Genomic DNA, 23,944 nt, shown 5'->3' on the forward strand with positions numbered 1-23,944 from the left:
ATTGAACACATCTCAAGACAGTCATAATGGCTGCTTAGATAGGTGCTTCACTCCATAACTGAACATCTCAGCAGTGTCACCCGCCTTGACTTTCGAGAAGCCCTCCGGCAGTTGCCATGGCTGGCGAAGCCATGTCATGATCTCGGAGCTGAGGTGCTCATCCCATGCAACAGTCAGACAATGTGACATACGCGTGCCATTTGCGATCTACGGTTGCCGGCTGAGACATGCTGCCACTGAGGCCAGGCTTTCGATCTAGGGCCTTCCACGTATCTAGAGCCTCCAAACTTGAAACGAGGCGGTGCACAAGGCTCGTGAGGCCTCCGCGTTTGAGTGCGCAAAACAGCCTACCAGAAAGTGGAATAACTACAGTCTTCCAAAGCTGTCATTTTCTCATCGGAGGATGACATCGCAGGGTTTATTTCCCGTCTCCTTCTCTCGCAATCCTCCTCTGAAACCCAGTCGATGGAACTTCCACAGGAAGTTCGGTCCCGTGGGGCGTTCTTCGGGCACGAAGCCAATTTTGAACAACTACCACTAGAAGTACCAACATGAACATGATGACAACAACGAGAGGGCCCAATATCGAAAATACCGTGAACCCATATGAGGCACGCTGAAACGTGTCGTTATCCTTAAGTGCGTCTGTAGATAGCCCAACTTGCATGGCAGTGAGGACAACAACTAGGTAGACAGTAGCAGTTGTGATCCAGGCCATGTTGTCGATAGCGAATTCGGTATAGGTATGCCATGGGTTGTGATACATCTGGCAACTAGAAAGGCCGCTGAAGATGTTTATCCAATTCAGCCTGTTCAGCCTCAATTCGCCATGCCGAAATCGACGGTGTATGTGGTTGGAAACCTCGGGTTCCAACAGCTCCGTGGCTAACTTTCGCCATGTGGTCCATGATGGCTGGTCCCCATCTCTTGGTATAAGGCCTTCTCTAACCGCCAGTTCGAAATCAAGCGGGCTATTTACGAGGCATGCGTAGGTATATAGAAGCCCCAGAGCACACTCTCGTACTCCAGACCGAGGCGAAGCTGGTGAATGATGTTGAAGACTAGGTAGGTGCCGCGCCCAGAACGCGGGCTCGAGAAGATAGCGGGGCAACGGTTTGAGGAATATCTTCATGTCTCCCCAAACAAGATGCATATCAAGGGAATTGTTGAGCACGATCGTGCGACCCAGCACAAGTTGGGCGTTCAGTGATCTGGCTGGTCGGATAGCCCCGACACGCCAGAGTTTTCCATATATAGCGTCAAGACGGTCCAGCGAGAACTCTAACTTCAGAAACTCCGCCAGAGTAGCATGGTTCACTGCCTTGATTTCGTTTCCCGGTGGTCCAGTGCGAAAGGAAGCCGGGAGGTGGTCCCAGAAGGTAGGCTGGTCACTGTGGTCAGCTGCTGCGGCGCCGCTGGACGTGGTTGACGTCGATGACAACGGATACAGCTCTGTTCCCCCGGTATTCGAGGTGTAAAGGCGTGTGATGAAGGGTATACCCGACATCTAATGAGGGAATGAGCGGGCGTTAGCTTACATTGTACTGATAATTGGGCGAGAAAGGGGCGGTGGTGTTTTATTTACCGTCGCGTTTAACTTCGGTTGCGTGTTGTATTTCAAGTCGAAGCGAATGGCATTTGTACATCCGAAACATACTTGGAAAGGCAGCAGTCTATTTTAAATGATCATCGAAAGATGCTTGCCGCTCGCCTACATATATGTATGTCATTAAGTGAGAGCTGACTGCGGCGCAGCCATCACACTCAGATGACGTAGCCCTGGAGGCAGCAAGGCTCGATCACAGTAGAAGTGACGATCACACGAGTATGCGATTGTTTTGTTAGGATAGAGTGGAGGGGGCGAGTTCAGTACACTGCCAGTTCTGTGGCCGTGAAATTGAACCTTGGTGGTATCGTGTACGAGACGAGCGCGGAATATGTTCTTCCGCGACTGACTCTATAATCACGCTGAGTTGGCTACTCTCAGGATGAAGACGTGATTTTGATGGCACCTTACGACTTGCAGGTCGATTCAGCCCTCTTTCCATGCCTAAGAGGCATGTTTGGGACATTGGACTCTCGCAGGCTTAGGTGTGGGTAAGGCTTCAAGAGAGCCGACTCACTCCTGGAAGGGACGGCAATGTAGCTAACACTACATTGTCCATTGGTACACTCGATGAATCGAGTCAAATCCCTACTTATAGAGGAATATCGCTATGGATTTTGCTGGCCAACAGTCATTTCCACATGGAATTGCGGTCGTCGACCGTCTCTTACAAATGTCCACCACCCTGGCACTTTTACCATCCACCACCATCTTCGTTTTCAATTCATCTTTTCAGTCCTGCGTAGTTTTGTAAATATTCAAGTGCCCGGCATGTTCACTCATAATGTAGAAGTCGCATAAAAGTGCATCGAAAAGGGCACAGCGACTGCGAGACACCTGACTCTTGACCACTATTTCTGATTAGAAGATTGGTTATATTTGGTCCGAAGAAAGGGTGAAGACAACATGCCACCGGTGCATTTTGATACGCGGATTCTATCGTTCAAAGTATGACGCGCAGCAAGAGGTCCCCGAACCGAAACAAGATTCATTCTGCCCACTATCCCGTCTTTGGTGAAGTATTTCTAGTCGGGCCACGCCCTGTACTCGCATTCGTGAAAGCCCAATTGAACAGCTGATGGCGAACCTCTAAGGTTTCTGGGGCTAAGCAGCAATTGAGTCCGACAATATTCGTAAAAGCCGTTCAATGGAACCAGCATCAGCGGCAACTTTGTGCTCTCGGCGGACCAATCTTGATTATGTTAGCCGGGCTTTTCGCTCAACTGGAATTGCTCAACTCAACGTAGAATGCCTTGTCAACTCAACAATTTCAACGTCATATCTGATTCAGTACCAGCCTAATCACTACGACAGATTTGAATAAGTCGATACTTCCACTAGTCTCTACCGCATTTCACAGACAAATATGTTCTAGCAACAGCACAGATGTAGAGTCCAGAGCATGGGATGACGAAATGATCCGGGCAATAAAATAGTTCTTGCCAATTCATTATGATACTGACTGGACGTAGCACCTATTCCTCCAATCTGACACGTATCTATTCCGAGCAGAACAAAGTTATGTCTCCAAGAGGGTAAAGACGTTTTGAGTGGTTGACGTAGACTTGTTACGAACGGCCGGATTAAGATTCACCGTTTCTCAGCAAGCAAAACCGGAAAGAAAACAATCAAGAAGTTAAAATATTCCACATAAAAGTCATCGTCTAAGGACGCGCTCTGCATTGACAGGAACATCCCCCAACCACCCCGAATCCTGGGGCGTCCGGAGGTCCGACCATGGCTGCAGCTCGCCCTACCTTAATCTGTGTTCACTTTCACCAGGCAAGTCTCTTTAATTCTGCACTGGGAATCCAGCCATTATCATCATACGAACAAAAAGTCCCCAAGCCTGTAAAAACAAATCCTCAATCATGCGTGTATCCATCGTAAGCTTTCTTGGCCTTCTAGGCGTCTCGTCCCATGTAGCCGCCGCGTACACACCCCTCAACATCACAGCCCTCTCAACGCGCAACGGCTACTCCGTCATCGAATGCTGGCAAATCAACTCCATCCCAGTCGAGGCGCGCGCAGCCCTGAATTACGGATTCGGCGGCGACCTGACGCGCGCAGAGTGGTCCATCATCCAGCCTAGGACAACGGTCGGCGAAGCTTGGGCGCCGGCTGTGCAGTGAGTATTTTTTGCCCAATTTTCATGCCACCTGGAGGGGACTCCCCGGTCGCTGGACATTTCGTCTGTTGGGATTGAAACTTGACGGACATGGGGGATCGCTTCATTTAGGATCCCAATTTTCATGCCAAATTTTCGCTGTTGACGTCACGGTGTGGGTGAAATGAGAGACAGACGACTGACTGCGCGTAGGTTGACCGTCATCGTCAACGGCCTCATCCGCATCACCTCGCCTGCGCCAAAGAACGCCTCTCAAGCAATGCCGCTCCCAGGATCGGGAGACGCCCCGCAGCTGCCGGAGACGACGGTCGCGTACATCCAGCCCGGCACGGTGTCCTCGTCGCTGGTCATCGCGGCGGACATGAAGAACACGAGCGTGCACGCGGGGCACTTCACCGAGTTCCCGGGCGACGAGCCGACGGTGCTGGTGCAAATACCCTGGGCCGGCAACGCGGCGCCGGAGCACACCGTGCTGGGTGAGGGGCCGTGTCACAGGGGGTCGTGGACATTCTGAACGATGTCATTGCGGACGATGGCGGCCCAAAGAGGGGGAGGGGAATCTCATGACAATGGCTAGCGGTTCAGCTTTAGCCACGATGGATGGATGGTTCCCGATACCTCGGGCCAACGGCGGTGTTAGATCATGGCTATTCTAGCCTTCTGGTATTGCGACTTAAACCCACCAGAGGATCGCGTTAGCCGACGGTCACGAAAGCCGTAGCTGGGAGAGCCCCTGGAACGTGGACGGCGAAAGGCGGGCGGCAGCAGGAGCACAAAACGTAATCGCGCAAAGGCTAATCTTTTCTGCGCCAAAGCAGCGGGAGGCGGCTCGGATGAGGCGAGAAGGTTGCGGGTTGGGGTTCGTTCGCATGGAAATAAGAGCTTGGCGTCAATGGACGGACGGCAGCGAAGGAAGAAGGACGAGGAGAAGCCCAAGTCGTCTGTTGTTTTTCTTTAGGTCTCTTTTCGTCTGGATGACGGCGCATGGTTACGGGCTGTGCCATGCGTCGATCGGTGCTCTTTTGTTACGCAATAGCCAGTTAGTTGTTCCTAATATTGGTTGTTGGTTCTTGAAGCTACCACTCTTGCCGGGACTTCCGCTGTGACTACGCATCTTGAACGCCTCCGATACACGTATTACGAGGCTGATGAGACATGGAAATGGGGCCATGTCCCTTCGTCGGTGATGCTCGGCCACGGTGACGTTTAGCGGACGAGCGCTGGCAAGGGAGGGAGCTTGATGCTACGGGATAATAGCAGATGATTCACAGCAGCTTCGTTTCTTTCCTTCTGCCGTGTCATCAAGTTACAATCGGCTGTGAGACGCCGCGTTCGCCGAGGTTCTGGTCGCGGGCTCGTGTAAATTCATGTTCACAGCTGCTGCCGTGTGACGGAACCAACAGCTGGGCCCCCAGACGCGCTCGAGACACGACGTTCACGTTCGTTCCTTTTCGAAGATCACTGCGCAGGAGCCCTTCTGCTAAGTACGCCGAAGCGCAGCAGCACGGAAAGATTCAAATGCAAGGTCCAGAACCTCGGGATGTGACACACCACCAGCACCACCCCCTCCGAGGTCCCGTGTTCATGTTGATGCAGCGTAACGACCGGTCGGTGGTCAGCAAAAGAAAAAAATTAGGGAGGGCGATCTCGGCAGTAGCCCTAAGGAAATATCTCGCTCCCACGATTTGGCTTCCCGCCCCCGGCTGCCTGTGCGCTCGCTGGTTTGTGGTTTGCTTGTTGCCCTTCTGCCCTGTCCGCCCGCCCACGGGTCCCTCTGCGGGTGCAACTCCGCACGCACCGGGGGATAGGGTTCTGACAGCGATTATCCCAGAAGAGGTGTGCGGCATGCCCAAAGAGGCATGCGGACCCGGGGGTTTGCTCCTAGAGTCCCAGAGGATTGACGTGTGTGGGAGGGAAGATCTCTCGGCAGCGGATAAGATGGCGGGGGGAGGGGGCCCAGAGAGCAGTCAAACGGTTCAAGGCCTGGACTTCGAGGGCGAGGTGAACAAAGGCCTGTCGCTGTCAGGTGCTTTGTGTGAGGAATGTGGAAGAAGCAAAGACGACGTGGATAGCACCTCTGATTGGACTTGAGAGTGTTGCGCAGCCTTGGCAGCTAACAGCCAGGCAGTTCGCAGCTGTTTGGTAACGGTGCAGCCAGTCGGGAGCATGTTCAGATGTCTCAAGGCGGCAGGGCCAGGCGTGGCCGGCGATACTTTGGACATGGGTGTGCGTGTGTGTGTGTTGATTACCAGTCAACGTGACCTCGTGGGCTCGTGGATCACTGCCGGTTTGGGGGAGGGCTGCACTGCTTGAAGGACGCGCCGATGGAGGGTGGTGGTGGGAGCTTTCCGTCGGTGGCTGAGCATCGTGAGGGTTGTCCTGCGTTCGCGAACCTCACGCGATGGAGGGTCGGACGAGGGGCCATGCTAAGCTTCGCCAGCTGCTCCAAGTTCTAAGTTTGGCGTCTGTCGGAAGGACGGCCTGATGGCGCTGACGGTTCGCATTTTGCCTGGAAGTAGACTACGTGGGGAGAGAGGAGCAGGCTTATGGGGAAAAACACGAGTAAGAGGATAAGGCTGGCGTGAAGGACGAAAGCTTCAAGGATTGGAGTCGAAGCGCTGAAGCTGTGCTTTGGGGGTCCACGGGGGTTTGTTCAGCGTGTGCTCTTCACCAGTGCTCTCTCTATGCTCCTTTCGGTAGTCTGCAGCTAGCTGGTGTTAGGCCTGCGTGCGTGGGCGCTTTCAGATGATTGATCTCCGAAAGACAGCGCCGAGTGATTGAAGTGTTGCTTTCCCGGGAGATACTATGTACATCGGGCGTTGACCCGTCTTGCCCGTCAGATGTCATCAACCCATCGGCGCAGACTGCGAATGGCAGGACGGATATGTACGATGACCCTGGGCCAGGAGGGTCGGCCTCGGCCGGGTCGCTGGCTGAGTTGACGCGGTAGGCGATGATTGGAGTTGGGAGTGGGAGTGAATCAGGGGACGAGTCCGATCGGTGGTCAATTGACTCTGCATGTGGAGGAGGAGGGAAACGTGGGTGTAGCAGGAGAAGCCACGGAGCTAACTCGTGGTGTGGTTGAGCGTGCGTGTGTGTATGTGAGTGTGACAGGCGCCTTGAAGGAGTTGACATGTGAAAAGGAGAAACAGTGACAGTGAACGAGTGAAGAGTGTGAGAGAGAGAAAGTCGGAGCGTAGCGTGCTGCCGCTGGCGCTGGATCCTGCAACGAACGCACAGAAATAGCACCAAGTGTTACTCACGATTGTCACCAGCATCCAATGAGGCGCACGGCTTGGGCGACTTGACGTGGTGCCCGTCCAACCGGTCCAAGTCTCCCGTTCAGCCGTCCATGTTCCAGACAAGACCATTGACATAACGTCCAAGACACTTGTGGCTCGCTACCTGCGCTGCGGTCTCTCAGATGACTGAACTACACGAACTACATGGCACGTCCAGTCGCCGTGACTGCTCGGTGTTGTTCAGCAGCAGGCAGCTGGGGACTTGGGTGGCCATTTGGCTTGTGATACGTGACTTTTCGCAATTCTACTGCATCGGCTTGTTTTGAAGCTTTAAGGCTGCAGAGCTGCTGCCTCTCACATTGCCGTTGGTGGAGGGGTCGCATAATAACACCCTCTCTTATGATTTGAAGGATCATCATCATCAACAGCCAACTCAACTCGCAGAACGCTTGCTGGGGCGCGCCGATTCTCTCGCTAGCACGGCAAAATATCGAATTCCCGAATGCCCACAGCAAATCAGGGCATTTAGCGATTTCCCCTCGTCTGTCGTGCCAGACCAAAACGCTGTGCAGGGACATCCACAGGAGAGGGGAACCCGATGATTGACTCGAGTTGCACACACCACCACTCTTTGCGCGCCCTCGTCCAGCCCTCTCTAGCGACATCGGCGGTTACGCGGGGACACATCCAGTGAGGGGCGAACAGGGGGAGGCCCTGCAGCGCGTCTCGCCTTGACTTTGTGTGGTTCCTCTTGGCTTTTTGATGCTCGCTGCCAATCATCCACTCGAGACGAGACACACACGAAGAAGACGGGGTAATAATAAAAGTAACATTCGAAGAGTCGCAGTCTGGAAAGTTATTCCCCAGGAAGCTGAAGATTGAGACAAGGCGCCGGTGGGACGAAACGACGACAGGGAACACCACCGAGACAAGCGACCGTTAAAACAAAACAATAACAAACACTTGCTAGGTGAGCTTTCAGTCACAGCTAGATAGACAAGCCGAGAGAGCGCCGGGCAAGACACGGCAGTGACGACGTTGCAAAAGATACTGTATCCAGGCCGCCGCCATCCCGTTCCCGCCCGTCCGTCCTCGTCCGCAAGCCAGGGAGCTAGGAGGCACCTTTTCCGTCACCGCGGAGCTTCCAGACGGACTCGTCCTCAATAGTGACGACTTAGCTCTCATCCCACATCAGCGAAGCGTCGAACAGCGCATCACATTCACAAAATAAAGGTGGAGCAAGATATCAACAAGGCCATCCTCGTCTCCAAGCTTTACCGTCTCGCCTCTTTCGCCTCTATCTCATCATTCAATTCAACGGTACGGCGGAATTCGACCTTTCGTCTCATCTCGCCTGCTGTTCGTCACTCACTCTCGCGTTCCCCTCACCACAATCTTTCGTAATCTCTCTCTGAACTTTGCCCATCTCGCCAATTCCCTGATTCGGCGTCACCGCTGTTCTCCAGTCTTACTCTCAAGGACCTCCTCCCCTTGAGAACAGACCCAACAAAATCTCGGCTGTCGAGCCTATCCTGCAACAACCGCAACTTTCGCAATACTCGCAGCAGCCAGGCCAGGCCAGGCACCGCTCCAGTTCTCCCAGGATTCGCCCGAGTGCATGCACACTATTCCTCCATTACACTGCGTACTGCTGCGCTCACTCACCTCACCACGCAACAAACACACACAGGGTGCATGCAACTCGCATGCCACCAACCCTGTTGGAGACGCAGGCTAGCCCGGATACAGGCCGAGTACGTACAGGCTACAGGCTACACCACGCCTCTCTCAGTTAGCTGCAGGGAAGGGCCGCATTGCAGCTTCGCAACGCAAACTTGAGACGACAAGACGGCAAAAGAACAGAGGGAATAAAACAAAAGAAGAGCCGACGAATCTCCAGCGCCCCTTCGCCAACTGCGGCGAAAGAAGGCGGCGAACCCAACGCCAAAAACGCCTGCGTTCCTAAGTGGATAACAGCCACCCGCCGTGTTTCTTGTGTTTCTTACCTCTCTCCACCGCGGCGCATCGAACAGCGACACACCGCGGTCTAGACTCCGAAGGAGGGGTTGAACACCGCAAGACTCTCTCTGTCACTGTCGGCTCTCAAGCAACAGTCACGTCAGTTCCTGTTCAAGTGTGTGCTGAAGCGGAGCACTGCCCGCCTAGCGTGTAGCAACACGACAATCGTCCATCATCGTCCCAACTTTCGAAACTCTGCGACACGAAAGGCCCTTTTTCCATCATCGCCTTTTTTGCTTTCTTGGCCCGTTCAAGCAACGAGCAAGTCAGTGCCTTGCAGGCTTCCACCCCCTTCCACCCTGTCTTGTCTCTTGTCGTTCGCTCTGGCGTCTGAACTTGATCGGGCTTGGTCCGGTGCAGAGTCGAACTGTCTTGGCCCAACTCGCAGGATTCTATTGAGCCTTTTTTGATATATCACCGCCATTTCCTCTCGATAGCCAGCGCGGGCGTCCACCACCACATACGCATTTTGTTTTCCTGCGCGGTGTTGAGACATACATATGCGACTGTGCCCCGTCCCCCTTGTATACTGACCCCGGGCAACTTCTCACGTCGGCGGCTTGTCGTCTCATCCACAACGCACTCTTTGCCTGGCCATTCTCTTCTTCTGCTGTTGTGCAGCTGCAGCCCAGGCCCAGTCTGGTCCATCCTGCCCGCAGCCCCCCACCTCGTCCTCGTCCTGCAGCAGCCATAGCCGCAGACACAGTCGAGAAGTCGAACTTGAAGCCCCTCCTCTCGTCCGATCTCACAATTGGTGTTGCTCTGCACTGCGACTGCGACTCTCCTCGATATCCTCTCCGATTCCTCCCATCGAGGTCCCTCTTCACCAGTTGATCCCAGCTCATTCAAAAGAGGGAAAAGGCCTGGGTACCTCGCCCTAAGCCCAGTCAAGTCCAGCCACCGCACCGCAACGCCGCACCGGCGCCATCCAGCCATCGACCGGAACTCTTTACTGAGGCCATCCCTTTCCCTTATCCGCTGCCAACACATTGATTGACATTTTGTCACCGTCGCAGAGTCCAACTTGGGCTCTCCCGCATAACATCAACCTGCACCCCTAACCCACCACACCGCACCACACCACAAAAAGCATATCGAACCGGGGAATAACCTCGCGGCCTATCCCAGCACCGCATAAGGTCGAGAGAGGAGAGAAGTGAGGAGCAGCAGCCACCTCATCAGTCCACGCATAAGTGTCCCCGGCGATCATCCATCAAACCTGCCGTCGCGACAGGCGGTGTCTCTGCCACTTGCATCTGTACCTACATATTCTCATCCCGCCTCTTCCCTCACTCATCACTCACCACTCACCCGCACCTCTCATCGCCCTCCGCTCTGAGACCTTGACGTCTGATCACCCCACGCGCTCCAACATCAAGACCCCAGGCACAAGAAGATCACAAAAAAGAAAAACAACAACCCAGCAGGGCTTTGTGCGTGCAGCAGCACCCTCATCCCACCCCGCCTCGAAAGGAGCTCCAACATCCATCAAACACGCCCCCATTCCTCAGCAAGACATCCCAGGTCCCAGCTGCAGCACCACGAGACCCCCCCATCGCGGCGCCTCACCGCAACATCCTGATCCAATCACGGCCCCCTAGCCCGCCCACGACGACAACCTCCCCTGCCACCCGCGAACCGGGGGTGTCAAGTCAAGCAAGCACACGCGAACCAGCAGGCCCTGTCCGATAGTGGAGGGCGCTCCGATTCCTGTCGATTTCATCGTCCCTTTTTAAGTTGCTTGCCCCGTTTAGCCCTTCACCACCGCAGAGAGGGGCCCTGTCACATCTTTTTTTTTTTGTGTTCTCTCGCAGCTTGCTTTCAAAGCCAGAGGAAAAAGATCCAATCCCCTCTTCTGTTGTTCAACATCGTCCTCCACCGGCGAAGAGTCACAGAAAGCAGGGATTCCCAAATCGTCAAGACGAAAAGGCACACAAAAAATCAAAACCAACCACACGGGAAGAAGAATCCACTCTCCGACACACTATTGTCGTCAGATCAACGCGAATTCGAAATCGTGGACCCTCAACCGGAGAGGGGTGCTCGTCTCGTCTCTTTATTTTCCTCAGACCGCAACTTCTGATACCACTCCGTCCTTCATCTCCGCCTTTTGACGAGAAAATCTCGTCTACGATCTCGTTAATACATATTCCCCCGGGAGGCCTGCCACACACAATCAATCGGTTTCCGGCCCCCTTTCTCCAGACGTTTCTTTCCCACCAGAACCCATCGCGGCTCGCAGCTTGGTTACTAAAAGCTCGCTCGTTGGCGCCCAGTCCACCAACACATCCACACCCACTCACTCCTCGATCGTCAGCTTCACTGCATTCATCGAGTTGAGGGGGGAAATCCTCCAATGGCTTTATAGCGAGGATTCAAAACAACCTGTTCAACGTTCTGCAATACTCGCCCTTTGATTTTACACCTTTAACACCAACACTCCTCTTCGCCAGTGCCTCCGACAGTGAGAGCAACTGCAACTCTTGACGATACTGCACACACATACTCAGTTTCGCAACACCAACACCACCACCGCAACCATGTCTCGCCTCTCACCCTTCCCCTCCAACCTGGCAACCTTCCGCACCGAGTCCCGCGCAAGCGTCGCCGCCTCCGACACAACATACCACACCTGCGCATACCAATCCTTCCACGACGTAGAGCTCTACGCCCCGAGCTCGCCGCCCTCCAAAGCCCCCGCTCCGGCACCGGCCACCACCGTCCGGGCCCCGGCGCCGCCCTCCTCCGCACACCACCAAAAACAACACCACAAGGAGCCAGAACCCGCCGAGATGCGCCGTCAAGACTCCGGCTACGAGTCCCTCCCGCCACGCAATTCCCTCTCCTACGCCCGTCGCACGTCCACCGCCTCCTCGTCGCAGTCCTCCTCCAACCAGCAACAGCCCCGATCCCGCGGCCGCCCCACGATCCGCCGCGCCCCGAAAACGAGCCCCTATCCCACCACGGCGCGCACCAGCGGCAGCAGCCTCTACCACCCCTCCTCGCGCTCCTCGCACACGCACGCCCAGCCAGCGACCTTCTTCCACTTCCCCGCCCACCCGACGGACCTCGAGCTCGCCAACCGCCGCCGCTCGTCCCCGCGCGGCGAGGACCTCGAGCTCGACCAGCGCGGCCTGCTTTCACCAACACAGCAGCAGCAGCAGCCCGAGAGCAGCGATGCCGCCGGTGAGGTCGCGACGCTGCCGCCGCAGGCGACGCACTACTGGACCAGCGACCGGACGCGGCGGCTCGAGTATGCGGCCATCGACGCCGCCAGCCGCGGCGTGAAGGGCTGGTGCAGGCGGCACCTCGTCCCGGACTGCCTCGTCCCGAAGGAGAAGCACGTCGCCTTTGACGACGACACGGGCAGTGTGCGACGGTACAGGCTCGAGCTGGACGAGGAGACGCCCGAGAAGTGCGACTTCAACTCGCGGAAGAGGGGTTGGTTTGGCTGGCGCCGATCCAAGACGGCTTAAAATGCCAAATCATTTTTTTTAACTGATTTTCTGCTTCGATGCTGGTGTTGAAACTGCTTTACCGACATACGGGCACTGGGGGACACGGATTCGCATGCATTATTCTTGGCATTTGCACACGCGGCTGGGCAGGCTGCATTGGCGTTCTATACCCAGCATTTTGACACTTTTTTATTCTTTCTTTTCTGTCCTTTTTCGTTTTTGCGGTACTGCCTTACTCGATTTTTGTAATGTTTGTTGTTGAGAACTTTGTTTCCTGATATGAAGGAATGAGGCATGAACAGATTTGGTCGAATATCAGACTGGCATAGCGAAACACATAGATGATAGAATGACGCGATGAGAATTGCGGCAAGTCATTTCGAGGAGAGAAGATGGCGGAGGATGTATCTGGAGATTACGAGACCCGTACACAATATGAGAAAGTATTGATAGGTTTTCAATCGAAACATGTTGAATCAAATAACACACTCACGTCTTGCTGTGAATTCTCTCAATCAATTCCAATGTCGTCTATTCTCATCGAAGTGCTGCTCACTGTTCATCTGATCTTGAGAGGTTAGATGACATCTAGCACCAACCCACGATGCTACTGCAACTTGAATGTAAAAGGGGGCGGTGGACACCGCTAGACCCCGGACCCGTCCTTCACGAAAGACACAAAGAAGGGCGGTGTCCTGGACCTGAAGCCCGGGCCTTCCGCCCGGATCCGGTGGCCGACGAACGGACCGGCCCGTATCGGCTGCTCTTCCGGTGGAAGAGGCGGTGAAGATTCAAAGGTCAGATGACAGTTCGAGGCCTTCCAAGTCAGGTACGGAGACGAGTCAGACTGTATCCCAGGACTTGAGGCACAAGAAATGTGATCATTTCGTTGTTGCGTATTAACATCGTGAGATCTGCAGACATTATGGTGTTGTAACGCTGCGCACGAACAAAATCGAACACGCACCACGACTCCGCTTCACCATGTCAAAAGCCCTTGGCGAGCGGTGGATCTGGACCGTGAACATGGAAACGCCTCCTGTCGATCCGGGCCCCCGTCCCACCAGTTCGCTCATACTCCGCTCAACCAACACCTCTTAGGCTTAGTCTTCGAATAATTCCAACAGCCTTCCTCACCGCTCGTTGAACATCGCCTCCTGATGGGCAAAAGTCAAATCACCGCCGCAACGCGCTGCGTCATGCAGGCAGGGCGCAACCTCTCAACGGATTGAAACCCCAACCCAGCCCGATCCTCACGACGAGTCTCACTTCTGCCCAGCCTTGACGCACTCGATCACGGCCAGATGCCTCCACGGCCCCTGGCCCTTCGCCACGCTGCGAATCTCCAGCCCCGCGCGGCCCAGGACGTCGGTCCAGCAGTCGAGCGTACGCTGCTTGCCACCGAACGTCAACATCATGAAGTCCAGCATCGTGGAGGTGTAATGCGGCGGGTTGCCCATCACGTCCTCCTGGATCAGCAGCCGGCTGTCCGCGGCCATGGCGTCCGCGATGAGGCGGAGCATGTTGACGGCGAGCTCGTCGCCGTAGTTGTGCAGACACCGCCTGATCCAGTATGTAAGAGCGCCTGCAGCAGTCAGCATCACTGTCTCACATCCCCCGATCGCGAGTGCAGAGGAGGGATCGCGTACCTTTTTCGGGCTGTTCCTTGTGGAAATCGATCACTTGCTTCCTGACGAGTCTCATGTCGGCGTCGTCGAGCTGCTTCACGGCCTCCACGACCTCCGGCCGGTCCTGCAGCACGCACCGGTCTAGCGGCAGCTCCGGATTCTCCTTGTGGATCGCCTTTATGGACTGGCCCCGCCCGGCGCCGACGTCGACGAACACCGCCCGGTCCGTCGAGTTCGCCTTGGCGTAGTCGACAACCCACGTGAAGTCGTAGATGCCCGAGATGGGCATCTTCTCTTCGATGGGACCCATGGCGCGCAGGAAGCGCTGCATACGCGGTGGGTCGTGCTGCAGCATTTCGTACCAGCCGTACTCGGGCACGCCGTAGGCGAAGGTGCCTGGGACGTGGTTGAGCGTCTGCGGTTCTTTGCGGCCGTACTTCTCAAAGTATGCTGGCATTTGGACGTACGGTACCATGCCATTTTCCCAACTAGCAACCGTCAGTATGTATAAAATGCACGAGGAAGAGGGCGGACGTACGCCATGCCGACGATTTGGCCAGCGGGTTGACCGTCCATGTAAATGCGCGAGCGCTTTGTGTGAGCAACAGCGTCATCGCCCACTTGCTCTAGAATGCCCATCGACGTGAGCACACCTCCGATTCTCCCTGGCAAGTGTCAGTCTGCTGTGCCTCACAAGCTTCCCGACGGTCGCTTCGCTTACGTATCAAAGACTCCTCGGCGTCAACCTTCTTAGCGAGCTCTGCATATGAGATGCTCCCCTCCGGCGGGATGTGGTCATATGCTTTCCACTCCCAAAACAGCCTGTTCGCACCCATCTGCGCAACCTGCGCCGTCGCGTCAAACCACTCATCGCCTGGGTCCTTGACCGCAGAGATGAGCTTCTGCGCGGCGTCGACGATGCGTCGCCGCTGGCCCTTGTCGAGGTCACTCCCGGCGGTCCCGGGTTCTTTGAGGAATATCTGGAGGGCCGCGGTGACTTCGTCCGCGGCGGCGGTCGCCTCCGCCCGGACCTGATCGCCGACGTCTCCCGACATTGGACAAACTTGTAAACTCTTTCCTAAAAGGATCGAGCCTGGCTATTTTGTGGGGAATTGACTGGTGGATTTCAAGCAAGTGGCTTGTTACACGACTCCTTCTTTTGGTTCTCGTATGTGTGTTGGAGAATGCGGTGATTGCTGCTGCACGTCTGCCGATCAAAACGGTCTGATTGCATTCACAGACGTCACACCCGCACGAAAAGTACAGTGACCGGGCACACGGGACGGCTCGCAGAGGAAGACAATAGAGAGGCACGGAATGTGGGCAGAATGGGATGAAAGGTTTAAGCTTGTCCGTGCTGACATCAATCGATACCCAGCGGGTTGAGATCGAGGAGGGGAACACCCAACAGGTCAACAGCGGAAGAGAAGAAGAGAAGCGAAGGAATGATAAACAGCCAGCAGGGCCTCTGCCTCCATCCATCCCGTCCGTCCAAGACCCAAAGTCCCCTTCTTCCCGATTGCAGTGAAGCGAGGTTCAGCTGAAGGAGCGCTATTAGCTCGATGCGGAAGCTCGGTGTGTAGCCACCCATGTGTCGGCGACAACGTGCCGCGCACGTCCAATGCTGCGCTGTTGGGTGATGGTCCTCTCCCCTCTTCACTGCTCTTCAAAGAGAGGAGATATCGCCGCCCAGCCAATGGGAACATACTAGACTAAAACTCGGACTAGATGCAAATGACCAGGGAGAGGCGGGCTAAATAGGAGTTGGATGAGGGGTTAATAAACAGGAGAGGGGCAGGTATCTCAAAGGAAGCGGGCAGTATTGGGGGGAAGCATGAATATGACTTGACGGATCAGAGACACGGGCGACAACGCCACCGCATGCGAATGGGTTCCAGGCCGGCCTCTTTTGGTGCACCGCATCGGCGGCGTCCCGGCTATCCTGCTCCTGGCCACGTCCACCTCCCAAGCGTCCCTTCGCGGAGAGACGAATCCGCCGCGGAGCTAGCTGGAATGGAGGCTGGTGCCAGCGCCGCCGCTCCGACCAAAGCCGGCTAAGACGTCAGGTAGCGCGGCGTGATAGGCTGTGCTCTCTTTGAGGCAGGATGAGCGCAGGGGTGGTAACTTTTGGTGGTGGCATTGATTTTCCCCTTTAGTGTCTTGACATTTGATCTCAGTGAACGTAGCTCACTCTCTTCGCGCACTTGAGGCCGGTGTTGGCTGATGCATTGCTGACACGACACCACGCAGGAGCCGCTTCGTAGTTTAACCAGTCCAACGGCTTTTTTCTTTGGCCCCTTGTCAAATTTCTCTTTGCTTCCTTCTTCATGCTGAATCGCCCCGAGCAACTAACGATTGTCCCATCGATCTGGCTGACTCGACCGAATCTCGTCCGCCGAGACTGCGCATCCGGGCTCCCGCGATTGGCTTTTAAAGTTTCTTGAGGGCATTTAATACACCGAGCTGCCCCTCAGTGACAGTTCGCGTTGTCGCCGATCTCCAACGTCAGGGTTCCCCATCAGTTTCAAGGGCAGATCCCTGGTCGAGCGCTCGTGCCCTCAGCGCGACATCTGACGACTGTTACGGCCGAGATCACACGTCCCTCTTCTCATCACCGAGACGACGTCAGACTCATTGAAGATTCGACGTATCAACAACATATATTTGGATCTTGGATCGGGTCAGCTGAAGCAGCCATGGCGGACACAGCAGCAGCACCCGCAACGCCAGCGCCGCCAGTCTCTGAGCCGCAGGAATCGCGACCTGGGGCACAGTCGCCGCAACGACCCTTCGAAGCCGAGAACACAGTAGAGGCCGACACAGATGATGGCGCGTCATCGCGAGCGGACGAGACGTGGGACGAGGGCTTCGACTCGGCAAGTTCTCATTCGGCATCGACGTCGATGTCGGCCAGCGTGCGCGATTATGTTTTCGAGAACACGCGGCGGTATCACAAGTACATGGAAGGACGGTACCTCCTTCCGAACGACGAGCCCGAGCAGGACCGCGAGGACATGAAGCATGCGATGTGCGTGAATGTGATGGATGGCAAGCTGCACAGCGCGCCTCTGGAGAACCCGCAGAAGATTGTTGATATCGGCACGGGGACGGGGATCTGGGCGATCGACAGTAGGTTTCCACCTCTCCCCTTGTTTGCGCGCACCATCTTGTTGTCTCTTCTCATCCCTTGTGTCTCTCGATCGGATTCTTGGCGTGTTCTTGTCCACCCTCGCGATGGAATGTCGTCGTGCGGCCAAGCGATTTCGTCCCCACTTCCCAGCCCCTATTCGGCCTTTCAGCCAACACATGAGCCAAGGCTAATTCCTCAAAGTTGGTGACGAGTATCCGGAAGCAGACGTGCTTGGCATCGATCTCTCCCCGATCCAACCAGATTGGGTCCCCCCTAACGTGCGCTTCATGATCGATGACGCCGAAGCGGACTGGGTTTGGCCCGAGAACTCACTCGACTTTGTGCACGCGAGGCATATGTGCATGGCCATCAAGAACTGGCCTGGACTCCTCTCAGAAGCCTACAAGTCTCTAAAGCCGGGCGGCTGGGTCGAGCTGCAAGAACTTCGCTTTCATCTTCAATGTGACGATAGGACGATGCCCGGACCGGAGCAGTACGGTTACGGCAAATTTGTGGATCTCTGCATGTCAGGTTTCCGAAGCTTCGGCATCGATCCGTTGATGATGGAGCGCAACCCCGAGCTCTTGAGAAATTGTGGGTTTCAGAATGTGACTGAAAAGGTGTGGAAAGTGCCTATTGGGGTGTGGCCGAAAGACCAGAAGTTGAAGACGATTGGGCTGTACAACCGCAGCATGCTCATTGATGCATTGCAGGCGGTTAGCATGGCCCCGTTGACGAGAGGGTTGAAGTGGAGCGCGAGCGAGGTTGAGATTTTCCTGATTGATGTAAGGAGGAGCTTGATGAATACGTCGATACACTCGTATTTGACGTTTCACGTTGTCTATGGGCAGAAACCAGGTGGCCAAGTGTAGCATCTTCAGATATTTTGCAGATCATCCTTGCGTACGTCCAAGATACCATTGATTGACTTTCAAACGCGTTGCTTCGAAAGGTTATTTGAGCGGAAGACTTTGTGAAATTGTTTGATACTTTCAAAACCTTACCTGCCACAGTATTGAGATGCAAAGTCATGAGAACGTACCAATCGAAGAGGGGCAAGGATCAACAGGTTGCTGCCCAAGGTTTTCTATTTTATCAAGTCTCCCCTAGAGAGTTGCACAACCCTTTGTCGTGGTGTGCTGTTTTCCTCGGTGTATTTTGGAGTTATTTATACTGAAGGGCTGAGGCCGGTCACTTGCGACCAATGGGTCACTTTTGTCATCCCTTAAATCCTAGTCCACTACCTTCAGCGGAATAACCGAATCGGCGTGTCCTTTGCGGGGGCGTACTCTAAAGCACTCAGGACGACGTCTTGCCCAAGTAACCTCGATAACTCCCCTAGCAGACGGACACGATACGCCGTCATGTGTGAATAGTCCGTATCAGCCTCAACTGCCTCTAACACTACGCGGAATCTTGCAAGATAGGCCTGATCTGAACATTGTTCCCCATCCAATATTTCCGAACTTTCGTATATAAATTGCACTTCCTTCGCCAGGAACAGTGGAGATGAGCAAACGTCCAAAAGTTGGCCCTCAAAGAGATCGTCGTCAGAGAGCCCCCAGAACTTATCATCCTTAACTAATTCTGGAAAACCTTTTGGAAGGGTGTCTCTGACAAAGAGATTGTCGGCATTCGATCCGGTTCGTGTGCCATAAAGCACCGCGAAAGGCCTACAGTGCGATCGAACCCATCCGACTATCAGAGTAAGTGGATAGGTCGCGCTATAATTGTAGCATCTTCCATGAATTAATATTTCAAGCCTCGCTGCGAACGACTTGCGAGGGTCATTACTGATGAATGTCGTATAGAATGAATCCCAGAGGTGCGGAAGATTTGGATCGATGCGATCTATCTCAAGACCTTCCGAGAGTTTGTGAAAGAGTTGAAAGGACCGGTGTAAGTTAAGTGTCATAGTACGAGACTCCATTGGACCGACATCCTTGGGAATGTATATCGTGAGAATCTCTTGAACCGCCAGGTCAGGTTTGGTGGTCTTCGTATGTTCCAAAGACCAAGGTTGATGACGAATGAAGCCGTTTGCCGTGCGCTTGAGTAATATGCAAACTGAATCTTGTCCTTGCATGACCCCCAGAAACATAATGTATGCGCCATGATTATGCTTGTAAAGAATTGCTTCGATCCGAACGCCTTTGTTCGTCACAGAAAACTCGTGCTGTTGATTTCGCCTCGTGTCGGAATGCCACATCACATGTTGGAACAAGTGAGAAACTCGGTCATGTTTCGTGCAAAACTTCCTCTGTATTCCTGATATCCTTTGGCTCCTGCGGAAGGGCCTCTCCAGGCGAACAAGGAAAGGTCACCGGTCTCTTTCGCTATCTCTTCCTGTAGGCGTCTGAAAGACTTGTGTCCTTCGCCATATATCATTGGCATGTTGATGTCAAAAATTCCAAGAAGCGAGTATGCCCGATCTTCTATGCGTTTCGTCTGCCTTTCAGCCGCCCAGGACATCTTGACTGCGACCGGGATGTTTCTTAGCACTCCAGAATACTCTAACGCAATGGGTAGTATTCCAGTCACTTTAGCCAGAATCTCTACAGATTCCGCCTTTCGGGAAAATCGTTTCCATGTGGAATCGTAAAACTCAACGTGTCTTGGAGCAATTAGCTCTTGCAATGTCCAGCCTCGAGAAAACCATCGGCATTTCCCTAAGGTTTGCTGGTTGTACGGAAATGCACGTTTTGAGGATGGTTGTGATTCTGAATCTTTCGAGGGAGACAAGTCGGAGAGAAAGACGAAGCAGACTGTTGACAGCTTATACCATGTGAACATGGAATTTATCGCCTCGCTCAACTCTGCACTGCTCGACTTATCAATGCAACAGGTATCAATCCAGGCGAATTCGATATGTCTTTGTCGAGCAAGCTCGCACGTCTTTGCAACCTTCGAAAATCCAGCCTTTCGTCTGGCATCGTCTGCGTTCGGGCTGCGGATGTCTTGAAAGCTTATCTCATCGTCTTCCCAGGTATGGGACAGGATTGCGTATTCGACTGACGCAGGGTCCGAAATCTCTTCAAGAGCGAGACTTCGAGTGTTGATGAGCCACATCCTGTACTCAGTCGATGTTTGCTGAAACTAGGAAACGGGCTGCGCTGTTGTCATACGACTTGGAAAAGGTTGTTGTGCACAGTGTATGAACGATGACGACAGCCTTAAGATGTTTCTTGAAAGGCGAGGGCTAACGTCTCTCGTGTTGTCGCAGTAGCCATGGGGCATCGGCAGCCTGCTGTGATGATGCCACATCACTGTCTGCCTCGAGCGGGGTATGCATTCGTAGGACCGTTGCCATAGGCTCATGCAACATGCAACACAGCAGTCATCCAGTCAGGATGTGGCTTGGAGTTGCCACGCTTCGTGTGATGTACCGTGCATGGTGGTGTGTAATTGAACAGAAGCGTTCTATTCGAAGCCTTGTAACTGCTTAAACACGATTGAACGGTAGGTTGTGAATTTTAATTTGATAGTTCTAACCGCTTAATGTAATGGTGCAGTTTTGATACAACACACGCCCAAAAAATGTCAGGCCTTTCCTACACAACGTCATACAATGTTGCAAAACTCTCAATTGAAAGTTCTGTCGGTCTGCCTCTTGATTTTGTGGTTAGATGAAGTTTTGAAAACAACCGCCCGGACTGACAGGTAACCAGGCGGCTCCACTCCGACCGGCGGTGTCACCGTCCCCTGTCGGTCCAGCCCGCGATGGATACATATCACCAAAAGAAGACGCACTAGAGCCTCGGATAACCACAATAGGTCCGTTTTGTGTTACTCATCATGCATGCGGTGGAGGACCATCACATCGGCCGAAATTTGGAGGATAAGCTTTCCCCCCTCCTGAGGCTTTTTTCCCCTTCCTCAACAATCGATACCCCAACTATCACCTTCAGCTATGAGCGACTTCAAGGGCAAGGTCATCGCCATCACAGGCGCAGCATCAGGCATCGGCCTCGCGACGGCGAAGAAACTGGCGTCCCTTGGCGCGCGGGTATCGATAACCGATGTCAACGAGGCTCTGCTTACGTCCGAGGCGGCCGTGCTCACCGGGCTGTATGGCGCAGAGAACGTCTTTTCCAAAGTTACCGATGTGAGGGACCGAAAGGCGGTTGAGGCGTGGATCGCCGAGACGGTGGAGAAGCTCGGCCCGCTCAACGGAGCCGCTAACTGTGCTGGCGTACTGGGCCGGCAGGGAAACAGAGCGACGATTGCAGAGATCGAGGACGATGACTGGGACTTTGTGATGGGAGTGAACTGCAAGGGAATTCTGAATGCCATGAGAGCTCAGATCCCGGCTCTGAAAGATGATGGAAAGGGAGCGTCTATCGTCAATGTAGCCTCTGTTTCTTCCTTGTATGGATTGGAGTTCCACGGGGCCTACACCGCGAGTAAGCATGCAGTCGTTGGACTGACCAAGAGCGCTGCGAGAGAGTTTGGAAGAAAGGGTGTCAGAGTCAACGCTGTCTGCCCGTAAGTTTACCCCTGACAATGAATCTGGGGAGACTTCACATTCGGAGGAGCTCTTACTAACTTTTTCTAGCGGACCGATTGAGACCCCTATTCTGGCAGCATCTATGGAGTTTGCAGCGACTGGAGCTGTCCTTCCGCCACCTTTGCTTGGACGAATCGGGCAGCCAGAAGAAGTTGAGGCGATGATCACTTTCCTGCTCAGCGATGCTGCATCATACGTTACTGGCCAAGCAATGCTAGTTGATGGCGGCATGTTGCCATAAAGTGGAAGTCCAGTCGAATAAACAGAGCCTATCGAAGAGAACAAGAACCAGAAGATCTCTTGGGGAGACTACGAAACCTTAGGAGTGTATCAGAACCCAGTCCAAAAACCATTTGTCTCATGCATCTACACCTTACGGAGTCGCATGAGCGTGAAAGCAGCAACCCCAGAACAGGCCAATCCGGTCGTCCAGATCGCCCAGCTGCGAAGTTGGCTTTGCGAGCCTGCAGCCGCGTGAGATGACTTGGATACCAGCCTGTGAGGCAAGCCGAGGCTCTCTACCTGAGTACCTCTCAAGTAGCTCTTGTACCAGCTTTTCAGGAAAAGACCATCACCAAGCCAAGGCACAATAATCCCAATCAGGAACTTGGAGAGGGGTAGCTGCTGGCAGATAATCCTATTGACCCATCGCCCTTCTTGCATAACCTCGGTGATGTTATCTTGGCGTTTAATCTGAACTTGCGCAAGCATAGATTCAATCTCCTTGTCCGACAAGGACTGAGGATTTGATTTCATTGTTGAAACCAGCGTGTTGACAAGAGCTGCTGCTGTCTCAATAGCGCCGTTACCGCCCTGGGCTGTGATCGGGTGAAGCTGTATGGACCACATTTTAGCGACTCATGTATACCGACAAACACACAGCACGATATACGTACACTCCGTTATGTTAATAGCGTCCGCCCCTCCTTTTTACTGAAATTACGTATATATAATCCCTATATATATATAAAAATTTGCCTAATACTATATAAATACTTATAGTATAGTAATTAACTTATTATAATAGCTTTAATTAATCTATTTCTATTAAATCTTATTATCTAAGGGTATTATAATACCTCCTAAATACTACTATATAGCTTAATAGGTAGATAATAACCTATTTAAGTATTATCTATTACCTATTACTAATAGTATATAGAAATAATAATATATATAATAATTAGTATAGGATACTACTAGAGATCCTCCTTAATACTCTACTTTACTATTAATTAGGATTATTATACCTATTAAGAGGGCTTACTAAGTTACTACTATTAAGGAGGCTACTAAGGAGGCTACTACTGAGGTTATTATTACTAAAGCTAAACCTAAAACTAATAATTTAGTAGCTCTTAAGTTTATATTATAAAGAAGGTATATATTTATAGCCTTTCTATTATTATAAGGAGCTCTAAAAGTATCCTCTTACTAAAAGGTAATAATAATTATAAAGGTATTTAGGGGCTATAAGCTATAATTAAGTTAAACTAATAGAAGAAGTACCTAAAAGGTAGGTATAGTATTACTATACTACTTTTACTTACTTCTTCTAAGTTCCTTCTTTTTTAGTCTTTAGTAAGTACTTACTAAGTCCTTATTATAGAGGGTTCTATATTTTAAACCTATAGACCTTTCTATCTATTTAGCCTCTACTAACTAAACTATCCTTAAGCCCTCTAGCTAGGTATTTAATCCCTTATAATTATCCCCCTTCTAAATATAGTAATCTTTATTATATATCTAAGTATTATAACTAGTTTCTTATTAGAGTTCTTCCTCTTATTTAAGTAATATTTACTAAACTTAATATTATTATCTTTATTATTTAGTAGGATATTTACTTACTATATATTTACTAAAAAATAATAAAGCTTTTAGAGCTATAGTTATAATAATTAAATTATAGTTCTATTTATTAAGGCTTTTCTTCTTTTAAACCCTTTTTATATTCTTTATTTAGAGATACTCTAAAGGGATTTTATTATTTTTTTAAAGAAAAGTAGCTATCTTTAAATTATAGGTTTTATCTTTAATATCTTACCTTTTATTTAGTAAACTTTTTCCTATATAATATCCTTATAATAATTTTATTTTTTATTTTATTATCCCCCTTCTTAATAAGCTTATTATAAAGTTATTAAATAAGTTAAATAGTACTTATTACTATTAATTTATTACTCTTATTTCTTTATATATAGTACTTATTATAATAAATAACTA

At 52.4% G+C, this 23,944-nt stretch overlaps 7 protein-coding genes across 7 annotated transcripts; 4 read left to right on the top strand and 3 right to left on the bottom strand.

Moving 5' to 3' along the window:
• Positions 1-418: 418 nt before the first annotated feature.
• Positions 419-1,507, bottom strand: GCG54_00015231 (uncharacterized protein; the record flags this gene model as incomplete). The annotated part of the gene is made up of 1 exon (XM_045415044.1): positions 419-1,507. The coding sequence occupies one exon, from the start codon at positions 1,505-1,507 to the stop codon at positions 419-421; it is 1,089 nt and encodes a 362-aa protein (XP_045261166.1).
• A 1,970-nt stretch (positions 1,508-3,477) lies between these two features.
• Positions 3,478-4,248, top strand: GCG54_00015232 (uncharacterized protein; the record flags this gene model as incomplete). The annotated part of the gene is made up of 2 exons (XM_045415045.1): positions 3,478-3,734; positions 3,927-4,248. The coding sequence occupies 2 exons, from the start codon at positions 3,478-3,480 to the stop codon at positions 4,246-4,248; spliced, it is 579 nt and encodes a 192-aa protein (XP_045261167.1).
• A 7,287-nt stretch (positions 4,249-11,535) lies between these two features.
• On the top strand, positions 11,536-12,471 carry GCG54_00015233 (uncharacterized protein; the record flags this gene model as incomplete). Its single annotated transcript, XM_045415046.1, has 1 exon — positions 11,536-12,471. The coding sequence occupies one exon, from the start codon at positions 11,536-11,538 to the stop codon at positions 12,469-12,471; it is 936 nt and encodes a 311-aa protein (XP_045261168.1).
• A 1,247-nt stretch (positions 12,472-13,718) lies between these two features.
• Positions 13,719-15,315, bottom strand: GCG54_00015234 (Methyltransferase fsa4; the record flags this gene model as incomplete). Its single annotated transcript, XM_045415047.1, has 5 exons — positions 13,719-14,038; positions 14,103-14,569; positions 14,620-14,746; positions 14,803-15,174; positions 15,228-15,315. The coding sequence occupies 5 exons, from the start codon at positions 15,313-15,315 to the stop codon at positions 13,719-13,721; spliced, it is 1,374 nt and encodes a 457-aa protein (XP_045261169.1).
• A 1,462-nt stretch (positions 15,316-16,777) lies between these two features.
• Positions 16,778-18,083, top strand: GCG54_00015235 (Secondary metabolism regulator LAE1; the record flags this gene model as incomplete). Its single annotated transcript, XM_045415048.1, has 2 exons — positions 16,778-17,210; positions 17,413-18,083. 2 exons carry the CDS (start codon positions 16,778-16,780, stop codon positions 18,081-18,083), a joined length of 1,104 nt encoding a protein of 367 aa, XP_045261170.1.
• Positions 18,084-19,419: 1,336 nt separating this feature from the next.
• On the bottom strand, positions 19,420-20,280 carry GCG54_00015236 (Vegetative incompatibility protein HET-E-1; the record flags this gene model as incomplete). The annotated part of the gene is made up of 3 exons (XM_045415049.1): positions 19,420-19,705; positions 19,778-19,890; positions 19,924-20,280. The coding sequence occupies 3 exons, from the start codon at positions 20,278-20,280 to the stop codon at positions 19,420-19,422; spliced, it is 756 nt and encodes a 251-aa protein (XP_045261171.1).
• Positions 20,281-21,121: 841 nt separating this feature from the next.
• On the top strand, positions 21,122-21,959 carry GCG54_00015237 (Levodione reductase; the record flags this gene model as incomplete). Its single annotated transcript, XM_045415050.1, has 2 exons — positions 21,122-21,696; positions 21,767-21,959. The coding sequence occupies 2 exons, from the start codon at positions 21,122-21,124 to the stop codon at positions 21,957-21,959; spliced, it is 768 nt and encodes a 255-aa protein (XP_045261172.1).
• Positions 21,960-23,944: the final 1,985 nt, after the last annotated feature.

The sequence above is a fragment of the Colletotrichum gloeosporioides genome (genome assembly GCF_011800055.1).
Source record: "Colletotrichum gloeosporioides strain Lc1 chromosome Unknown consensus_66, whole genome shotgun sequence".
In the NCBI taxonomy this organism is placed as follows: domain Eukaryota; kingdom Fungi; phylum Ascomycota; class Sordariomycetes; order Glomerellales; family Glomerellaceae; genus Colletotrichum; species Colletotrichum gloeosporioides.